Below are 17,602 nucleotides of genomic sequence, written 5' to 3' on the forward strand. Positions count from 1 at the left end.
TGTATTGCACTCTGCATGGAGAAAGAATAAACAGAAAGCAGATGGCCAACCAAAATGGCAGGAAAAGTCACAAAGAAGCAGGAAGTTCTCAGTACTCATCCGGCCCTATGGGTGGAGACTCTGGGGAATGAACCTCCCTCTCACCGGGACGGGTGCACCACAGGGCAGTGGTGGTTTCTCAGGCCACCATCAGTGATCCTTCAACACCAACCACTTTACTTTGATGACGTGATCACCAAGCAACATTCTGGTGACTGCTTTGGATTTCTGGATCTTCTGGTGTCAACTTTATGAGGAGTGCAGGCGCTAGCAGGAACGTCCCACTCCCACTTTTCACAGAATCTAAGAATGAATAATTGTATAGTCTGGTTTGTATATCAGTCTCTTGTGAGTTCAGTTAGACTTAGCCCTCCAAGCCTCAGCCACTTGGGCCACTCTCAGCCAAAGTCTCCCCAGGACAGTCCCCAGGTGGTAGATATCAAACTCGCCAAGGTGAGGTGTCTCACGCTGGGAGGCCTCCAGGTAGGCAGGCACCCAGGTTCCTCTTTTCAAGCTTTTACCTTGAATAAGGTTGGGGAAGTTTCCAGACAGATCGTTTATGCCAGGCAGGGTTACTCTGTCTCTCCCCAAAATAGCTGTCCTGAATCACCGCTCAGCCATGAAGGTCTCCCCAGTATCTTGATTTACACTTCCTGAGATAATTGCCTCCTAATTGGGTGTGCACACTTCAGGACTGTACAAGGAAATCCATTTGGTGTTGGAAGAATATATAATAAGAGAGGATAATAGAAGTTCTGTGTATGTTAAATTTTTATCTTTCCTTTATAATTTTCTTTATTTTGGTGTATCGCATATGTAGTAGTTCAGTAGACCATGTATATATATGATGAGTGACATCATTCTTTACTAATAGAGACATGTGATCAGAAAAGTTTGAGAGGGACTTCCCTGGTGGCGCACTGGCTAAGAATCTGCCTGCCAATGCAGGGGACACGGGTTCAAGCCCTGGTCCGGGAAGATCCCACATGCCATGGAGCAACTAAGCCCGTGCGCCGCAACTACTGAACCTGCCCTCTAGAGCCCACAAGCCACAACTACTGAGCCTGCGTGCCACAACTACTGAAGTCCCGTGCCTAGAGCCCGTGCTTCTCAGCAAGAGAAGCCACCGCAATGAGAAGCCCGCACACCACAACAAAGAGTAGCCCCTGCTCGCCGCAACTAGAGAAAGCCTGTGCGCAGCGACAAAGACCCAACGCAGTCAAAAATTAATTAATTAATTAATTATTTTAAAAAGTGTGAGAGCCACCGTCTTGGATAACTCTAGAGAAGAACCTGGAAAAGATGATGTCAAGGCTGCTTAGAAACACATTTGCCATGGCGTGACCAGAAAACTCCATGCATTATTTCACTACAACATCTGGTCCTGTGGTGCCGCGACTCTGGCTGTGTATCAGAATCTTCTAGGAACTCTCCTGTAAGAAGTACCGGTGTGGGGCTCCATCCCTCAGTTACTGAATCAAATATCCAGTAGAAGAGCTCACAAATCAGGGCTTTTGGCCGGCTGTCTGGTGATGCTTAAAATAGCCAGGATGGAAAACTATCGTAGGGGCCACTGTGGGTCTGAAGCTCGGGGATGGCCCCAGCAGTACATGGTGGGCTTTGGAGGCACAAAATGGCAGGGTTTAGGCTCTCAGTCTGTGTGGAAAGAGGTGCCTTGGCATTCATCTGCCCCGTTTCTGTCTCCCAGGAGTGCTGTCCTCTGTTGGGTTTCCATGGTGCCTGGGTTTCCCCTGTGCCTGGTTAGTGAGAGGATTCCCTCCCTAAATGGACCCAGGCAGGGTAGGTGGGAGAAGCCCTGCTCTTGGCCCTGGACCTCCATCCTCACAGAGTGGTGGGAGGCTGAGCCTTGGGAAAAGGGCCAGAGAGGCTGTCAGCCACTTGGAGGCTCGGCCAGAGGCGCCGAGAAAGACGGTACGTAGCTCTGTGTGATCCAGGCCAGCCCAAGTGTCCCAGGGCCAGGGGCAGGTTGCGCAATATTAGAGCCAATACCGTACATATTTGCCTGGTCCTGAACGGTGTGTGTTTACCCTTCTGGAACTCCCGGGGGTGGTGGGGGTTAGGTTGATAGGATTTGGGGTCTGGACACCCGGGGCAAATACCACTCACCACATCTGATTAGATTGGGAGAGGTGTAACTAGGACCTCCTTTAATCCTCATCGCAGGCAGAGGATGGCTCTGGGGTGACGACCCCATGTGACATACCAGAAAGCAGACCCAGGGAGGCCAAGCAACTTACCCAAGGTCAGTCTGGGGTCAACGCCAGCATCAGCCCCCCTGACTCATGTTCCACACCCACATCCCGGTCCTTGGCGAGTTAGAATGTGTGCTCCTCACAGATGGGGTCCCCATCCTATTTACCTTTTGTTTGAAGCACAGTGCCAAGCGCATTTTAGACATTCATTAAATGTTTGTCAGATAAATGGAAAAACTACTCTCCCAGCACACCTGGCTTGGGGCCCGTTCTGGCCTTAGAGAGGGAGAAGCTGAGGTAGAGCCACCCTCACTCACACCTCCACCCCTGCCACAAGGACTAAAATCTCTACCATGGGAGAGGAACTCTGGGTTAAAACCCTCTGTCCCCAAGAAGTGCACACATCCTACAGAAAGCAGAGTAACTGGGAAAGGTGGGAGGGAGCCCTTTCTCTCTCACTCATTCATCATTTGATTGACAGCAATGCAGAGCTCAACAAACACCCATGATCTGACTTACTCTGCGATGGGACCGCTGTCACCATGGAAAGCAGAACACGGGATGCAGCAAAGGCAAGTCACAAAGAAAGCGTGACTGTGTGAATAATGTATTCCCTTGGACTCCAAAAGTTTGTGGTTGTATTACTCAAGGCCTTAAAAATACCCAAATACTCTCTTCTGAGTTACAATGTATCCTTTATTCTGTTGCCTCAACTCCTTCCCGAAGGAAGGCAACTGTCAAACTGCCCTTCATGTGACTCTTTCCTGTTCCCGTAAACCACCCATTCTTAGGAGCATTTTAACAGTGTCCTGCTGGGGAATGTGTGTGCCCTTTACTACTCACCACTGACTTCATTTTCATGGGCTCAGAAGGTCCTCGTCTTTGGCAAAAGCCCTACATGATCCCACGACACCTTTTTCAGAGGGGCTCTTGCTGACACCCTTGTGTCAGGAGATAAACATACTAATGCAGTGTTCCCCCCTTCCTGGGACATTAGCCAGAACAGCCAAAAGGGGTAAAAATAATCTTGGGCTCTTGGGTACTGACCTCAGGCCACTCACCTGTATTTATAATCTCTGAAGCACATTTGATGAGCTTTGAGCTTAGAAATGAGAAGCTTGAGAATTTTCAGGAAGATGAAGAAATTGACCTTGAAAAAAACACAGATATGAGTAAGTGATGGACTCCATGTGGCTAAGAATGTCAAGGTCACCCTGGACCCGCCATCAGATCCTTGTCCAGGGAAATCAGGGGCAGTTTGGTAGTCAGCTGGTCAGGTGGCAAGTGGTCAGGGTAATCCCCACTCTCCCTAAGGCCATCTCAACTGAGAGTCTAGAAAAGACCCTGAAAAGCCACCTAGTTTATTCTTCTGCCTCCAGGAGACCCAGCAGCTGTCTGAGAAAGGCAGATGGACATTTACATTATTATTTTTATTTTTTTAATTTGTTTTGTTAACGTCTTTATTGGAGTATAATTGCTTTACAATGGTGTGTTAGTTTCTGCTGTATAACAAAGTGAATCAGCTATACGTATACATATATCCCTATATCCCCTCCCTCTTGCGTCTCCCTCCCACCCTCCCTATCCCACCCCTCTAGGTGATCACAAAGCACCGAGCTGATCTCCCTGTGCTATGCGGCTGCTTCCCACTAGCTATCTATTTTACATTTGGTAGTGTATATATGTCCATGCCACTCTCTCACTTAGTCCCAGCTTACCCTTCCCACTCCCCGTGTCCTCAAGTCCGTTCTCTACGTCTGCGTCTTTATTCCTGCCCTGCCCCTAGGTTCATCAGTACCGTGTTTTTTTTTTAGATTCCATATATATGTGTTAGCATACAGTATTTGTTTTTCTCTTTCTGACTTCACTCTGTATGATGGACTCTAGGTCCATCCACCTCATTACAGATAACTCAATTTCATTCCTTTTTATGGCTGAGTAATATTCCATTGTATATATGTGCCACATCTTTATCCATTTATCTGTCGATGGACACTTAGGTTGCTTCCATGTCCTGGCTATTGTAAATAGGGCTGCAGTGAACATTGTGGTACATATATATATATTTTTAAATTTATTTATTTTATTTATTTTTGGCAGCATTGGGTCTTCTTTCTGTGCACGGGCTTTCTCTAGTTGTGGTGAGCAGGGGCTACTCTTTGTTGTGGTGCACGGGCTTCTCATTGCAGTGGCTTCTCTTGTTGTGGAGCACAGGCTCTAGGCGCATGGGCTTCAGTAGTTGCAGCACGTGGGCTCAGTAGTTGTGGCTCGCAGGCTCTAGAGGGCAAGCTCAGTAGTTGTGGCGCACGGGCTTAGTTGCCCCACAGCATGTGGGATCTTCCCGGACCAGGGCTTGAACCCGTGTCCCTGCCAATCCCCTGCATTGGCAGGTGGATTCTTAACCACTGTGCCACCAGGGAAGCCCTCATGTATCTTTTTGAATTATGGTTTTCTCAGGGTATACGCCCAGTAGTGGGATTGCTGGGTCATATGGTAGTTCTATTTTTAGTTTTTTAAGGAGCCTCCATACTGTTCTCCATAGTGGCTGTAACAATTTACATTCCCACCAACAGTTCAGGAGGGTTCTCTTTTCTCCACACCCTCTCCAGCATTTATCGTTTGTAGATTTTTTGATGATGGCCATTCTGACCGTTGTGAGGTGATACCTCATTGTGGTTTTTTTTTTTCAAATAAATTTATTTATATCTATTTTATTTATTTATTTAATTTATTTTTGGCTGTGTTGGGTCTTCATTGCTGCACGCGGGCTTTCTCTAGCTGTGGCGAGGAGGGGCTACTCTTCATTGCGGTGCGCAGGCTTCTCATTGTGGTGGCTTCTCTTGTTGCAGAGCATGGACTCTAGGTGCACTGCCTTCAGTAGTTGTGGCACGTGGGCTCAGTAGTTGTGGCGCACGGGCTTAGTTGCTCTGCGGCATGTGGGATCTTCCCAGACCAGGGATCAAACCCGTGTCCCCTGCATTGGCAAGCAGATTCTTAACCACTGTGCCATTGGGGAAGTCCCCTCATTGTGGTTTTGATTTGCATTTCTCTAATGATTAGTAATGTTGAGCATCTTTCCATGTGTTTGTTGGCAATCTGTATGTCTACTCTGGAGAAATGTCTATTTAGGTCTTCTGCCTATTTTTGGATTGGGTTGTTTTTTTGATATTGAGCTGCATGAGCTGCTTGTATATTTTGGAGATTAATCCTTTGTCAGTTGTTTCGTTTGCAAATATTTTCTCCCATTCTGAGGCTTGTCTTTTCGTCTTGTTTATGGTTTCCTTTGCGGTCCAAAACTTTTAAGTTTCATTAGGTCCCATTTGTTTATTATTTTATTTCCATTACTCTAGGAGGTGGGTCAAAAAGGATCTTGCTGCGATTTATGTCATAGAGTGTTCTGCCTATGTTTTCCTCTAAGAGTTTTATAGTGTCTGGCCTTACATTTAGGTCTTTCATCCATTTTTAGTTTATTTTTGTGTATGGTGTTAGGAAGTGTTCTAATTTCATTCTTTTACATGTAGCTGTCCAGTTTTCCCAGCACCACTTATTGAAGAGACTATCTTTTCTCCATTGTATATTCTTGCCCCTTTTGTCAAAGATAAGGTGACCATATGTGCGTGGGTTTATCTCTGGGCTTTCTATCCTGTACCATTGATCTATATTTCTGTTTTCGTGCCAGTACCATACTGTCTTGATTACTGTAGCTTTGTGGCTTTCTGAAGTCAGGGAGCCTGATTCCTCCAGCTCCGTTTTTCTTTCTCAAGGTTGCTTTGGCTATGCAGGGTCTTTTGTGTTTCCATACAAGTTGTAAAATTTTTTGTTCTACTTCTGTGAAAAATGCCATTGGTAATTTGATAGGGATTGCATTGAATCTGCAGATTGCTTTGGGTAGTACAGTCATTTTCACAATATTGATTCTTCCAATCCAAGAACATGGTATATCTCTCCATCTGTTTGTATCATCTTTGATTTCTTTCATCGGTGTCTTATAGTTTTCTGCATACAGGTCTTTTGCCTCCTTAGGTAGGTTTATTCCTAGGTATTTTATTCTTTTTGTTGCAATGGTCAATGGGAGTGTTTCCTTAATTTCTCTTTCTACATTATTATTTTTAATTAACAGGTACTGAGTACTTACCATGTCAGGCACTGGGCTAACTTTCCATACATTATTTTATTTAATCCTCACAACAACCCACTGAGGAAGCCACACTATTTTAATTCCATGATACAATGAGAAAACAGAGGCACAGAGGAGACAAGTACTATTTCCAAGCTTGCACAGCTAGTAAGTGGCTGAGCTGGTAATTAATTAAATTCAGATTTGTCTAATTACAACCCTCCCTTCACTTAAACAGAATCCCACACTGCCTCCCACTGTAAAGAACTCCAGGTCTATTGGTGTCGAACTTGAGGACCTGTTGCTGCCATGGAATTCACTGGAAAGCACACGTTCTCCACTCTCTAGATGACTTTCCACAGCTGTCATGAACTGGGAAAATGCGACCCTTGATTATCAGCTTTGGTAGAAATTTTAAAATATGTCTGCAGATTCTTCGACACTTCTCCCTTCAAAAGGCAGAGCCTAATTCGCATTTTGTCTCTGGGATGTGAACTAGGTTTAGTTATTTGCATCTAATGAAAAGAATATGGTAGAAGTGATGCTGTGAGTTCTGAGGCTAGGTCCTCAAAAGGATGGCTTCCACCTGGTTCTCTCTCTCTCCCTCTCTCTCTGGGGAAAACCAGCCACCATGTTGTGAGGACGCCCAAGCAGCCCATGGAGAGACCCATGTGGGGGGATTGAGTCCTCCGACCAACAACCAGCACCACTTGCCAGCATGTGTATGAGCCCCTTGGAAGCTGATCTTCCAGCCCCAGGCTTCAAATGGCTGCAGCCCTGGCCAACCTCTAGACAGCAACCTCATGAGAGATCATGGACCACTGGAAACACAGAACAGCAAGTGGTCAAACGTAAGCAGGGCTTGGAGAATGAGAACAGGGTTTATGAGACGTGAGACTGGAGAGGGAGGGAGGGCCAGGTCCTGCAGAGCCTTTCATGGTCACACTAAGGAGTTTGGGTTTTCTTCTGAAAACAGGGATGATAGATTTCAAGCTGGCAAGTGACCTGATCAGATTTGCATTTCTGCATTTCAGAAAGATCATTTTAGCAGCAAGCGTGGAGACTAGATTGAATGGAGGCAAAGCTGGAGGAAGGGAGACCAACTGGGAGGCGGTTTCAGAGTTCCTGGGGAGGATGATGGAGAGGTGACGTAAAGAGCAGCCCTGGTGGTTCAGTGATGGTGAGGAGATGGATTAGAAATTATTAAGGAGTTTGAGTCAGATGACCTTTGTTACGGGCTGGATGGGAGATCAAAGATGACCCCAAGGTTTCATGGTAGATCTCAATGTGTGGTAGTGCCATTCACCAGGAGAATGACCACATGGAGAAGGAAGAGCATTGGGAGGAGGGGGGATCTAGTAGTTTTGGACACAAGAGATGTCCCAAGGCAGTGAGATATTTACGTCTGGACCTCAGCAAGGAGGTCCCAGTCAGAGCATGGAGCCATTGGAGTTGGTGAGATTGTCCAGGGAGGCTGTGGAGACTGGGAGAAAAAGAGGGTTCTGAGAATTACCTTGTAATGAAGGGAAAGGTAGAGGAAGTGGAGACATCAAAGGAGATTGAGAAAGAGTAGCCAGGGCAGTCAGAGTGAACCACAAGGAAGTGGTTTCCTGGAAGCTCACAATGGGTAGAATTTTAAAAAGGTTTAAATGCTACAATAAATTTAAGGCGAAATAAGACCACACTTAGCAACAGGGAGCTCACTTAAGAGAAGCTGCAGGAGACAGGAGACAGCAAGTGCAGATCACATTGAAGAGACTCGACTGCGAAAGGAAGCAGACTGATAGAACAGTAGTTGGCAAGGGCTGCGGAATGGAGATAATATCTCTCAACTTAATTGTAGGGCTAATAGTGATTTTGGGTTACAGTTGTTTTTAAAATTGAAAAGACTTAAAAATGCCTCTATGCAATGGAGAAAGAGCCCATAGAGACGGTGGTTGGGTGACAATTAATGGAGTAAAGTCTCTACAGACATTGAACCAGCACAATACTGATGTCCTTGTCTTAAACCACAGATTGAAACACGAGCTGCAGAATCCAACACGTACCTGTTATTACTTGTCTTATTGGCCTCGGGAGAATCAATGCGCAAAGCTAAGAGGATAGAGTTTCAGGCAAGAGGCTATTCATCCAATCCACAAGCCAACGGGGATAATGGAGATCCCCAGCCAAAAATATTTAGTAACAGAACACTTAAATACAAACTAAGTGTAACCAAGTAATTTATCCCATTTAATGGGATATCTGTTTTTCATCACAAAGAGAAAACGTTGTGTCCTTGGCTTAGCGACTTGTTGAACACAGGCGTTTTTCTTACAAAGCAAGCCTAACACGGGAAAGGCACATATTTCAGTAAATTAATTTCAACCAGGACTGTCTCCTAGGAAATGAAGGCTTGTGATGAGAAGCGTGTTGATTCACTGTTCTTTGTGTCTTCCAGAGACCAGACAAGAGAAAATGGGCATCAACCACTGGGCTATATGGAGGAAGCACTTCTTCACTGCCATGGAATGAAACACCAGCCTGGTGGACCACAGAACCTCCATCCATCCAGGTGCCCCAGAAGACAGGGGTCGGCAATCACATTTGGATGGGGCTGTTCATGACTTGTGTACCAGCAGGAAAGGGGCTGAAGGAGGAAATTTTTTTTTTTTTTTTGCAGCAAACAGAGGGTTTATTTGCAAGGCAGCCAAGCAAGGAGACAGGAGAACACATCTCAAATCCACCTCCCCAAGGCAAGAAGCTTGGGGTATTTATACAGGATAACCAATAAGGAAGCAGGGCAGTCTGAGGACTGGGAAGTGCGCAGAAAGGTGATTAGAAAAAGGTACAAAAATCCTCGTTCCGCGCAAGCGTTGGAAATTTTTAAAGAACCCAGCCAACTCCTCTTGGATTCTGTGACCAGATGTGGGGCACTTAGGACCCCAACCATGTAAGGCTCCTTTTCAGGTCCTAGATGATACAGAATGCATATGATCAGATGTACCATTCTTGGGGACATTTCTTTGGCACCACCCCAGCTGCCATGCTCATATCTGGGTCTACAAGTTGGCAGAGGTGGTTGCCAGCACGGTGGGGACTCAGAGGTAGGTCTCGTGTACCCCTAACTCCTCCATCTCCCCCCAAGCCCCTCCTCCCCTGGCCCGCTATATAGACGAAAATACCTATATTAGAGCTACTCCTTTGGGTTAAAACCCTCCATCCCCAAGAGCCCTGCTGAAGGGCACATGCACTTAGCCTTAATAAAGGGTTCAGTCTGCAAGGAGGAAGAGCTCACCAGGCAGATGTAGGGCCATCAGGTGGGCATTGCAGGCAGAGAGGCAGCGTGTGCAAAGGCACGGGAGGCATGAACTTCAGGATGGATTTGGGGGAACTGTGCATTTCTCCATATAAATGGAGCACGGGGTGCTTGTGGTTGGATGGGAATGACAATACGTACCATATGAAGGAGTTTGGAACCACGTCCAAGGGCAGTAATGAGCCATTAAAAAGTCACACGTAGAAGAGAAACATAGCCAAATTTTGCTCAAGAAAGACCACTCTGGCTGCAATAAAGAGGATGCATTGCCAGGGGCAGGAATGAGGAAGGGAGACCAAATAGAAGGCTTTTGCAAAGGTCTGCATGAGAAACCCCAAGGGGCTGAAGAAGAACAATGACAATGGATTGAGGAGAAGGAGAAAGCTTGGAGTGACCTTCAGAGGAAGAACTGACAAGACTTGAAGTCTGGCTGGAGGCTGTAGTGAGGCAGGAGATAGAAGCTAGGAGGGCGCCCAGGTTTCCGGCTTGGGTGCCTGGTAGATGGATGGTGGTGTCATTCACTGTGGGGTGAACAGGAGGAAGAGGGCGTGTGGATGGGAGGACAAGGAACCACTGTGAGCTAAGGTGATTCTGGCCATTTCTGTGGAGCTGGCCACGACTGGAGTTGTAGAAGCAACAGCATGTGAAGGTCATTTCATCCAAGATGAAAAGACAGAGCACATTCTCTGGTCCCGGCAGGAGAAAAGGTGGCTCTAGGAACTAGGAAGCACCTGGAGAAACCAGCACACAGTTCAGCCAGCCATGGACAACCAAGCAGCGAGGTCCAGAGCAATTGTTCCAGCCCTGGCCACGGATTAGAATCACTGCCCGGGTACCACCTCCAGAATTTCGGATGAAATCCTCTGGGGTATGAGCCACCACGATGTTCCTAATGCACAGCCAGTTTTGAGAACCGCTGGTGTGTGGGCACAGAGCTTCACAAACATGATTGTGCACCCATTGCCCAGGAATCCTGTTACAATGAAGATTCTGATCCTGCAGGTCCGGGGTGGGGCCTGGGAACCTGCATTCAGAACAAGCACTCAGGAGACCACACCCGAGCTTCTCCTTAGAATCCCTAAGCCACATCTGAGATAAATGAAACACAAATCTCGTGCAAGAAGAATTTTTCAAGATACCCAGGTGCTCCCAAGAGCAACCAAGATGGAGAACCAGTGATGTAGCCTCTGGAAGACTGCACGCAGGGTAAGCACCAGGGATCCAGCTGGAGCGAGTCTGAACTCCATCCTAGGGAAGACCATCCTGCTTCATTCTGCCTGGTTCATGAGAACCTTCCAGGGCCCAGGAGTGTGGGTCACAAGCATTTACTAAGTTTCTGCAGAGCCTGCTGTATGCTTGGGCTGGCCACCAGGATGAATAAAACACAGGGCTTATAGTGACAGCACACAGGCTTTAGACAAATACTTGCAATAAAACATTGCTGGGGTCATAGCAGAAGTTGGTACAGGATCTGGGAAGGACACAGAGGAGGGTGTGACCATCTCTACTTTGTGGGGTGGGTGTCCAGGTGGATAAGATGGCGGAGGGAGGCGGCTCCAACCTGAGGAGGGTCCAAAGCAAGGTACTAACACGTGAAAAGCCCACAGTCCTCCAGGCATGGGGGCTGGAGGCAATAAGTGTTTGGGGGCAGCTGCACGATGCTGTGGTTACAAGTGCTGGTGTCACCCGATCGGACCGAGATCTGGCCCCCACTGACGAACTCTGTGACTTCAGACCAATCCTCAGCATCCTCACCAATAAAAGAAACATATTAGTAGCGCCTACCTCATGGGTTTGTTGGGAAGATGAGATGAGTTAATATGCACAGAGCGCTTAGAAGAGTAGGTAGGTAGGAGGCACTCAATAAATGTCAGCCGGCCATTGGAGGTGGAGGTGGCCAGCCAGGAGCTGCGGCTGGGACCGCAGCAGGGCAGCGTGGCTGGAGAGGAGAGGATGTGGGGAAGGGAGGAGCGGGGTGGGTGAGGCAGGGCAGGAGGCCGCGCTTGCAGTGGGCGTGGTCAGGGGTCATTTTGAGCATCCGTTCTCAGCTGCGTGTGGAAGGACAGGAGGGGACATCACCAATAGCATCCAGGCCACCGCTTAGAGCGTCTCCACACTCTCGGTTTTCCTGCCCTTTCTACAAACATCTTCCCCTCCCAGGCACACTCAGGTCTGGGCGGAGAGTGCCCTTCAATTATTGACAAATATTGACATTCTTCTCTAAAAATAAGCCTTTTTGCTCTCACGAAACCACAAATGCCAGGTTATTTCTATAAAATGGCAAAAACGGAATGCCCGGCAACCCCTTGGAGAAGAGAGTGGGCGGTGCCTGGCTGGTGGGCGGTGCCTGGCTGGTGGGCGGTGCCTGGCTGGTGGGCGGTGCCTGGCTGGTGGGCGCCCAGGGCTGCTGGCCCTGCGTCCAGGCAGGAAGACCTCCCGCCTCCTCTGGGATCTTGCTCAACCTTCCAACTGTCTGCTAGCTCCCTGCCCCTCCCCCGAACTTCTTTGGCAGATGTCTTCCTCACATGCTACCATCTAAAGGAGCTTTAGGACTCCGGCTTGAACAGTCCCTCTGCACCCCCCAAATTCTGGGCCTTAAGGAATAAAGGGCCTTCTTCCACAAGGTCTCAGCATCACCTCCTGACTCGAACCCCCATCACAGCTTTGGGTTAATAGCGATCGCATGCTTTCCTCCTCTAAAAGACGCTTCCTTAGTCTCCCCTCCCTCCTGCTGATGGTGGTAAATCCAAGCCCATAGCTTTGCTGTCCCCGGGCTCGTCCATGACCGAAGGCACCTGCATCCCCAGGGTTTGTGCACATCACAGCCAGTTGACATGAGGTCACTGAGCTGATTACGGGTTTCTCTACATAGTTCGAAAACCCAGAAAGAAGGAGGCTTATAGTGTAAGCCTGGATTTAGGTACTGAACCAGAACAAGGAGAAGTTTCTTTTTGGGGGGTAGGGGGGATAATATGGCACACTTACTTCTGCCATGACATGACACCGAGGAGGAGTTTCTTACTTGCTTCTTCTCGTTCAACAGATCCTACTCACAGCTCAGCGTCTCCATCTCAAGGGATCTGGCCCAGGTTCACTCTGAGCCAGAGAATCTGGTGGGTGGCAGAGGAGGGGACAGGGTCCTCCACAGCTGCTGAGCTCAGAGAGAGGAAAAAGGGTGGGTGGGATGGTCCTCACCGTTACACAAAGCAGCATGGGTCCTCGGATGATCCACCAGATATTCTTATTCCTGTTGGTTCCCCAGCACCTATGGCAAAGAGCAAGCAGTAAAAGAAGACTTGCGTTTGAGACAAGGCTGAAGGTAAAGTACCCTCTGGAAGAAGGATGCTCACACTCAAGACTCACTTGGGAGGGGGGAGGGAGGGCCCAAGTCCCTTCCTATTAGGTTGATACTGTGGACTTTTTTTTTTTTTTTTTTAACCAGGAAAGTGGTCTTCGTGCTAATAGCTTGGTGTGTATCCTTCCACATTTTTCTCCGTGTTCATACAAACATGAATTCTTAATTCTACAGGCACACCTCATTTTACTGTGCTTCACTTTATTGCACTTCGCAGATATTGCGTTTTCTTACAAATTGAAGGTTTGTGCAACCCTGCGTCGGGCAAGTCTGTAGGCACTCTCTTCCAACGGCATTTGCTCACTTCGTGTCTCTGTGTCACATTTTGGTAATTCTTGCAACATTTTAAAGCTTTTCATTGTTATTAGATTTGTTATGGCAACCTGTGATCAGTGATCTTTGATGTTACTATGGTAATTGTTTTGGGGTGCCATGATCTGTGCCCATATGAGATGGTGAACTTAATAAATGTGTGTGTTCTGACTGCTCCACCAACCGGCCGTTCCCCTATCTCTGTCCCTCTCCTCAGGCCTCCCTAATTCCCCGAGACACAGAAATATCGAAATTAGGCCAATTAGTAACCCTACAAAGGCCTCTAAGTGTTCAAGTGAAAGGAAGAGTGACACATCCCTCATTTTAAATCAAATGTTAGAAATGATTAAGCTTAGTGAGGAAGGCATGTCGAAAGCCGAGATTAGCTGAAAGCTAGGGTTCTTGCACCAAACAGTTCTTGAATATTTTTAGCTCACTGTTGGGACCAACTGCTCAGAAAAAAAAAGATTCCTTTCAAAAATATGACTGCTCATTGGCAATGCACCTGGTCACCCAAGAGCTCTGATGGAGAGCTACAATGAGATTAATGTTGTTTTCATGCCTGCTAACACAACATTCATTCTGTAGCCCATGGATCAAGGAGTAATTGTTACTTTCAAGTCTTACTATTTAACAAATACATTTTGTAAGGCTATAGCTGCTGTAGATGCTGACTCCTCTGATGGATCTGGGTAAAGTAAGTTGAAAACCTTCAGGAAAAGATTCACCATTCTAGACGCTATTAAGAACATTCATGATTCATGGGAAGAGGTCAAAAAGAAACATTAACAGGACTGTGGAAGAGGTTGACTCCAACCTTGATGGATGACTTTGAGGGGTTCGAGACTTCAGTGGATGAACTAACTGCAAATGTGGTGGAAATAGCAAGAGAGCTAGAATTAGAACTGGATCCTGAAGGTGTGACTGAATTGCTGCCATCTTATCATAAAACTAAACCAATGAGGACTTGCTTCTTATCGATGAGCAAAGGAAGTGGTTTTCTGAGATGGAATCTACTCCTGGTGAAGACGTTGTGAAGATTGTTGGAAAGACAACAAAGGATTTAGAATATTACATAAAATAAGTTGATAAAGTAGCAGCAGGGTTTGAAAGGATTGACTCCAATCTTGAAAGAAGTTCTTCTGTGGATAAGATGCTATCAGATAGCATGCATGCTACAGAGAAATCGTTCATAAAAGGAAAAATAGATGTGGCAAATGTCATTATTTTGTCTTATTTTAAGAAATTGCTGCAGACACTCCAACCTATAGCAACCACCACTCTGATCAGTCAGCAGCCATCCAGACCCTCCACCAACATAAAGATTATGACTCACTGAAGCCTCAGATGACGGTTAGCATTTTTTTAGCAATAAAGTATTTTTAATTAAGATTTTTTTAAGACATAATGCTACTGCACACTTAATAGTATACAGTAGCCCATGGATCAAGGAGTAATTGCTACTTTCAAGTCTTACTATTTAACAAATAGTTAACAAATATTTAACAAATACACAGTATAGTATAAACATAGCTTTCACATGTACTGGGAAACCAAAACATTCACGTGACTCGCTTTATTGAGATATTCACTTTATTATGGTGGCCTGAACTGAACCCACAATATCTCCAAGGTATGTCTGTGTAGGGGATTTTTGGTGGTAACTATTTGGAGGGAAAGAAATGGAATTACTGACACACATTATTCAGCTACAAGCTTAACAACACGCTGTTGAGGTTTAGTCCCTAAAAGCCAAAAGGTACAGAACTAACTTGTTCTTTCAGTAGTTTTATAATAGTCCACTATATAGGTATGCCACAATTTGTTTGATGATTCCCCTACTGATGGATGTTCAGGGTTTTTTTTTTTTGTTTGATTGGTTTTGCCTTTTTTCCCCCACTGTGAATGCAATAACCATTCTTGTACCTATATTTGTATATACCCAGGGTCGCTGCTAACCTAAGCAGCCAATTTTTGTACTAATTTGTGCTAATTTTGTGCTTATTTGCATGTGTAACTAAATTAATAGACTAATTTCTACAAGAAAGGTATTTGATTCTTTTATCTACATACTTAAGTATATTCTAGATGGCCAAAATGGAAGGGAGTGGATATTCTCTTTGGGAAAATAGTATATTTCCTTATATTGGGGCCTATCTGGGAATGGCTAGCTCATGGAAATGTAAAAAGAGGTGAATTACCTACCCTGTGTTCTCCAGCTGAGCACGGGCGATGCTCCAGGGTACAACGAAGAGCACTGGGAAGGCTGGGAGAAAACACGGAAATGGAGTCAAGGGCTGGCTGACCACACTTGCCTACTGCCTACACTACCCTGATGGGCCAAGCACAACTGGTTGAAACTTATAAAAACCCAAACATCATAGAATTGGGGACAGTGAGAGCTGGAGAGGCCTACAGTGGCACAGGGCCGTTGACTGAGAAACCAGGAAGCAGAGAGGAGGACAGACTTGCCACACGTCACAGAGCAGCTTAGAGTAAATCCAAAGACAATTATCAAACCTCCTGAATCACCGGCCAAAGTTATGCCCTCTGAATGCTGCAGCCTCAACTTCCCCAAGAGTTTGTGACAACAGGGGTTCCAGACCTCATCTTGGAGACTTAGTTGACACATGGACTGAATGTCTGTGTCCCCTCCAAATTCATATGTTGAAGCCCTAACCCCCAACGTGATGACATTTGGAGATGAGACCTTTGGAGGTAATTAGGTTGAGATGAGGTGTGTGTAGGGGGTGGTCATCGTGATAGGATAAGTGTCCATATAAGAGGAGACCAGAGAGCTCTCTTTCTCTCTCTCGCTCTCTCTCCCCCCGCCATGATGTGAGGCTACAGCAAGAAGGCAGCTGTCTGCAAGCCAGGAAGAGGACCTTCATCAGAACTCAACCATCCTGGCACTGTGATCTCACAGTTCCCAGCCTCCAGAAATAAACATCTGTGTTTCAAGCCACAGAGACTATGGCATTTTGTTACGGCAGCCCTAGTAGATGAATACAGTTGGGGACAGGGTAGGAGGAATGTCATCTGATTCTACCAAAACCTTCCCAAGTTTCGAACATGCGCATTGGGTCTACAGCACTTATGTCTACATGCATGTACACGTGTGCATGGGAGTGTGTGCACACTCACACACACACACCCCTCTTTTCAGAGTCTCTTGTGATTGAGGGGTTATCTGTCCCAGAAACCTCACTCCAGTTGGTCCCTAACTCCAACCAAAAGCTCTATTGGGCTCCCACGTTCTGATAGGTCCCCAGGAGAAGTGGCTGGGGGTTCAGGTCACTCACCCCAACCCACCAGCAGGTATCTGGGCCACAGCCGCCTTTCTGAAAGCACGATGGGCTCCAGGAGCGTGTGGAGGTAAAGGCCTTCAACCAGCAGCCATGAGTAATTGGCACCCACGAAGTAGTGCAGGAGAACCTGGGCCGAGCGGCAGGAAGTGGACACCTGCAGAGGACAGAGCACATGGGGGTGAGTCCAGGCTCCCTCAGCATCTGGACCCCACCAGGGTGGAGAAGGGCCTCCACATGCACAGCCCCTCCCTCTGAGCTCCCCTCTCTCCCAAACCCTTGCTGACCATCTCAGAGTGGTTGGCAACAATATAAAAATATGGGGGCTTCATGTAGGTTTTAAAGCCCAGCTTCTTGACATCCTAGACATTTTTAGACAAATACAAGGAGAATTCATCATCAGCAATTTCCATAAAGAAAGCACTGAAAAAATTTTTTAAAAATTAAAAAAAGAAAGCACTGAAAGGTATGTCTTCTGATCTCAGTTAAATTAAGCAAGGTACCAATAATTTAAAAATATTCATATAACTAGAAATGAGGACATAGACTTCTAAATAATTCATGAATCAAAAAAGAAATGATAATAGAAATTAGAAATTATTTCTGAACTGAATGTATGGAGAATACTGCATATCAAAACTTGGGGCATGCAGCTAGGATGAATTTTACAACTAGAATGAAATTTACAAACTCAAATGCATTTATTAAGAAAGAAAAAGGCTGAAAGTCACTTACCTTAAATATGTCAAAAATGTTAGAAAAAGAACAGCAAAATAAAGCCAAAGAAAGTACGTGGGAGGAAATAATAAAGATAATAGCAGAAATCAATGAAATAGAGGACATAAAATAAAGAGAATCAACAATGCCAAAAGTTTGTTCTTTGAAAAGTCCAGTAAAATTGAGAAACTTTAGCAAGGATTATCAAGGGGGGAGAAAAGAGAGTGAGGGTACAAATAATCAATA

General features: G+C 46.2%; 1 protein-coding gene across 1 annotated transcript in view; it reads right to left on the reverse strand.

Moving 5' to 3' along the window:
- The window catches only part of GLP2R (glucagon like peptide 2 receptor), a 47,269-nt gene that overhangs the window by 9,481 nt on the left and 20,186 nt on the right, over positions 1-17,602 (reverse strand). Inside the window, exons 7-10 of the mRNA XM_061175925.1 lie at positions 16,637-16,796; positions 15,540-15,600; positions 12,863-12,932; positions 3,314-3,402 (exon numbers count right to left, since the gene is read on the reverse strand). Of these exons, the coding sequence (XP_061031908.1) occupies positions 3,314-3,402; positions 12,863-12,932; positions 15,540-15,600; positions 16,637-16,796 (380 nt within the window). The remainder of the gene's footprint in view (positions 1-3,313; positions 3,403-12,862; positions 12,933-15,539; positions 15,601-16,636; positions 16,797-17,602) is intronic.

The sequence above is a fragment of the Eubalaena glacialis genome, chromosome 19, assembly GCF_028564815.1.
Source record: "Eubalaena glacialis isolate mEubGla1 chromosome 19, mEubGla1.1.hap2.+ XY, whole genome shotgun sequence".
Classification (NCBI taxonomy): domain Eukaryota; kingdom Metazoa; phylum Chordata; class Mammalia; order Artiodactyla; family Balaenidae; genus Eubalaena; species Eubalaena glacialis.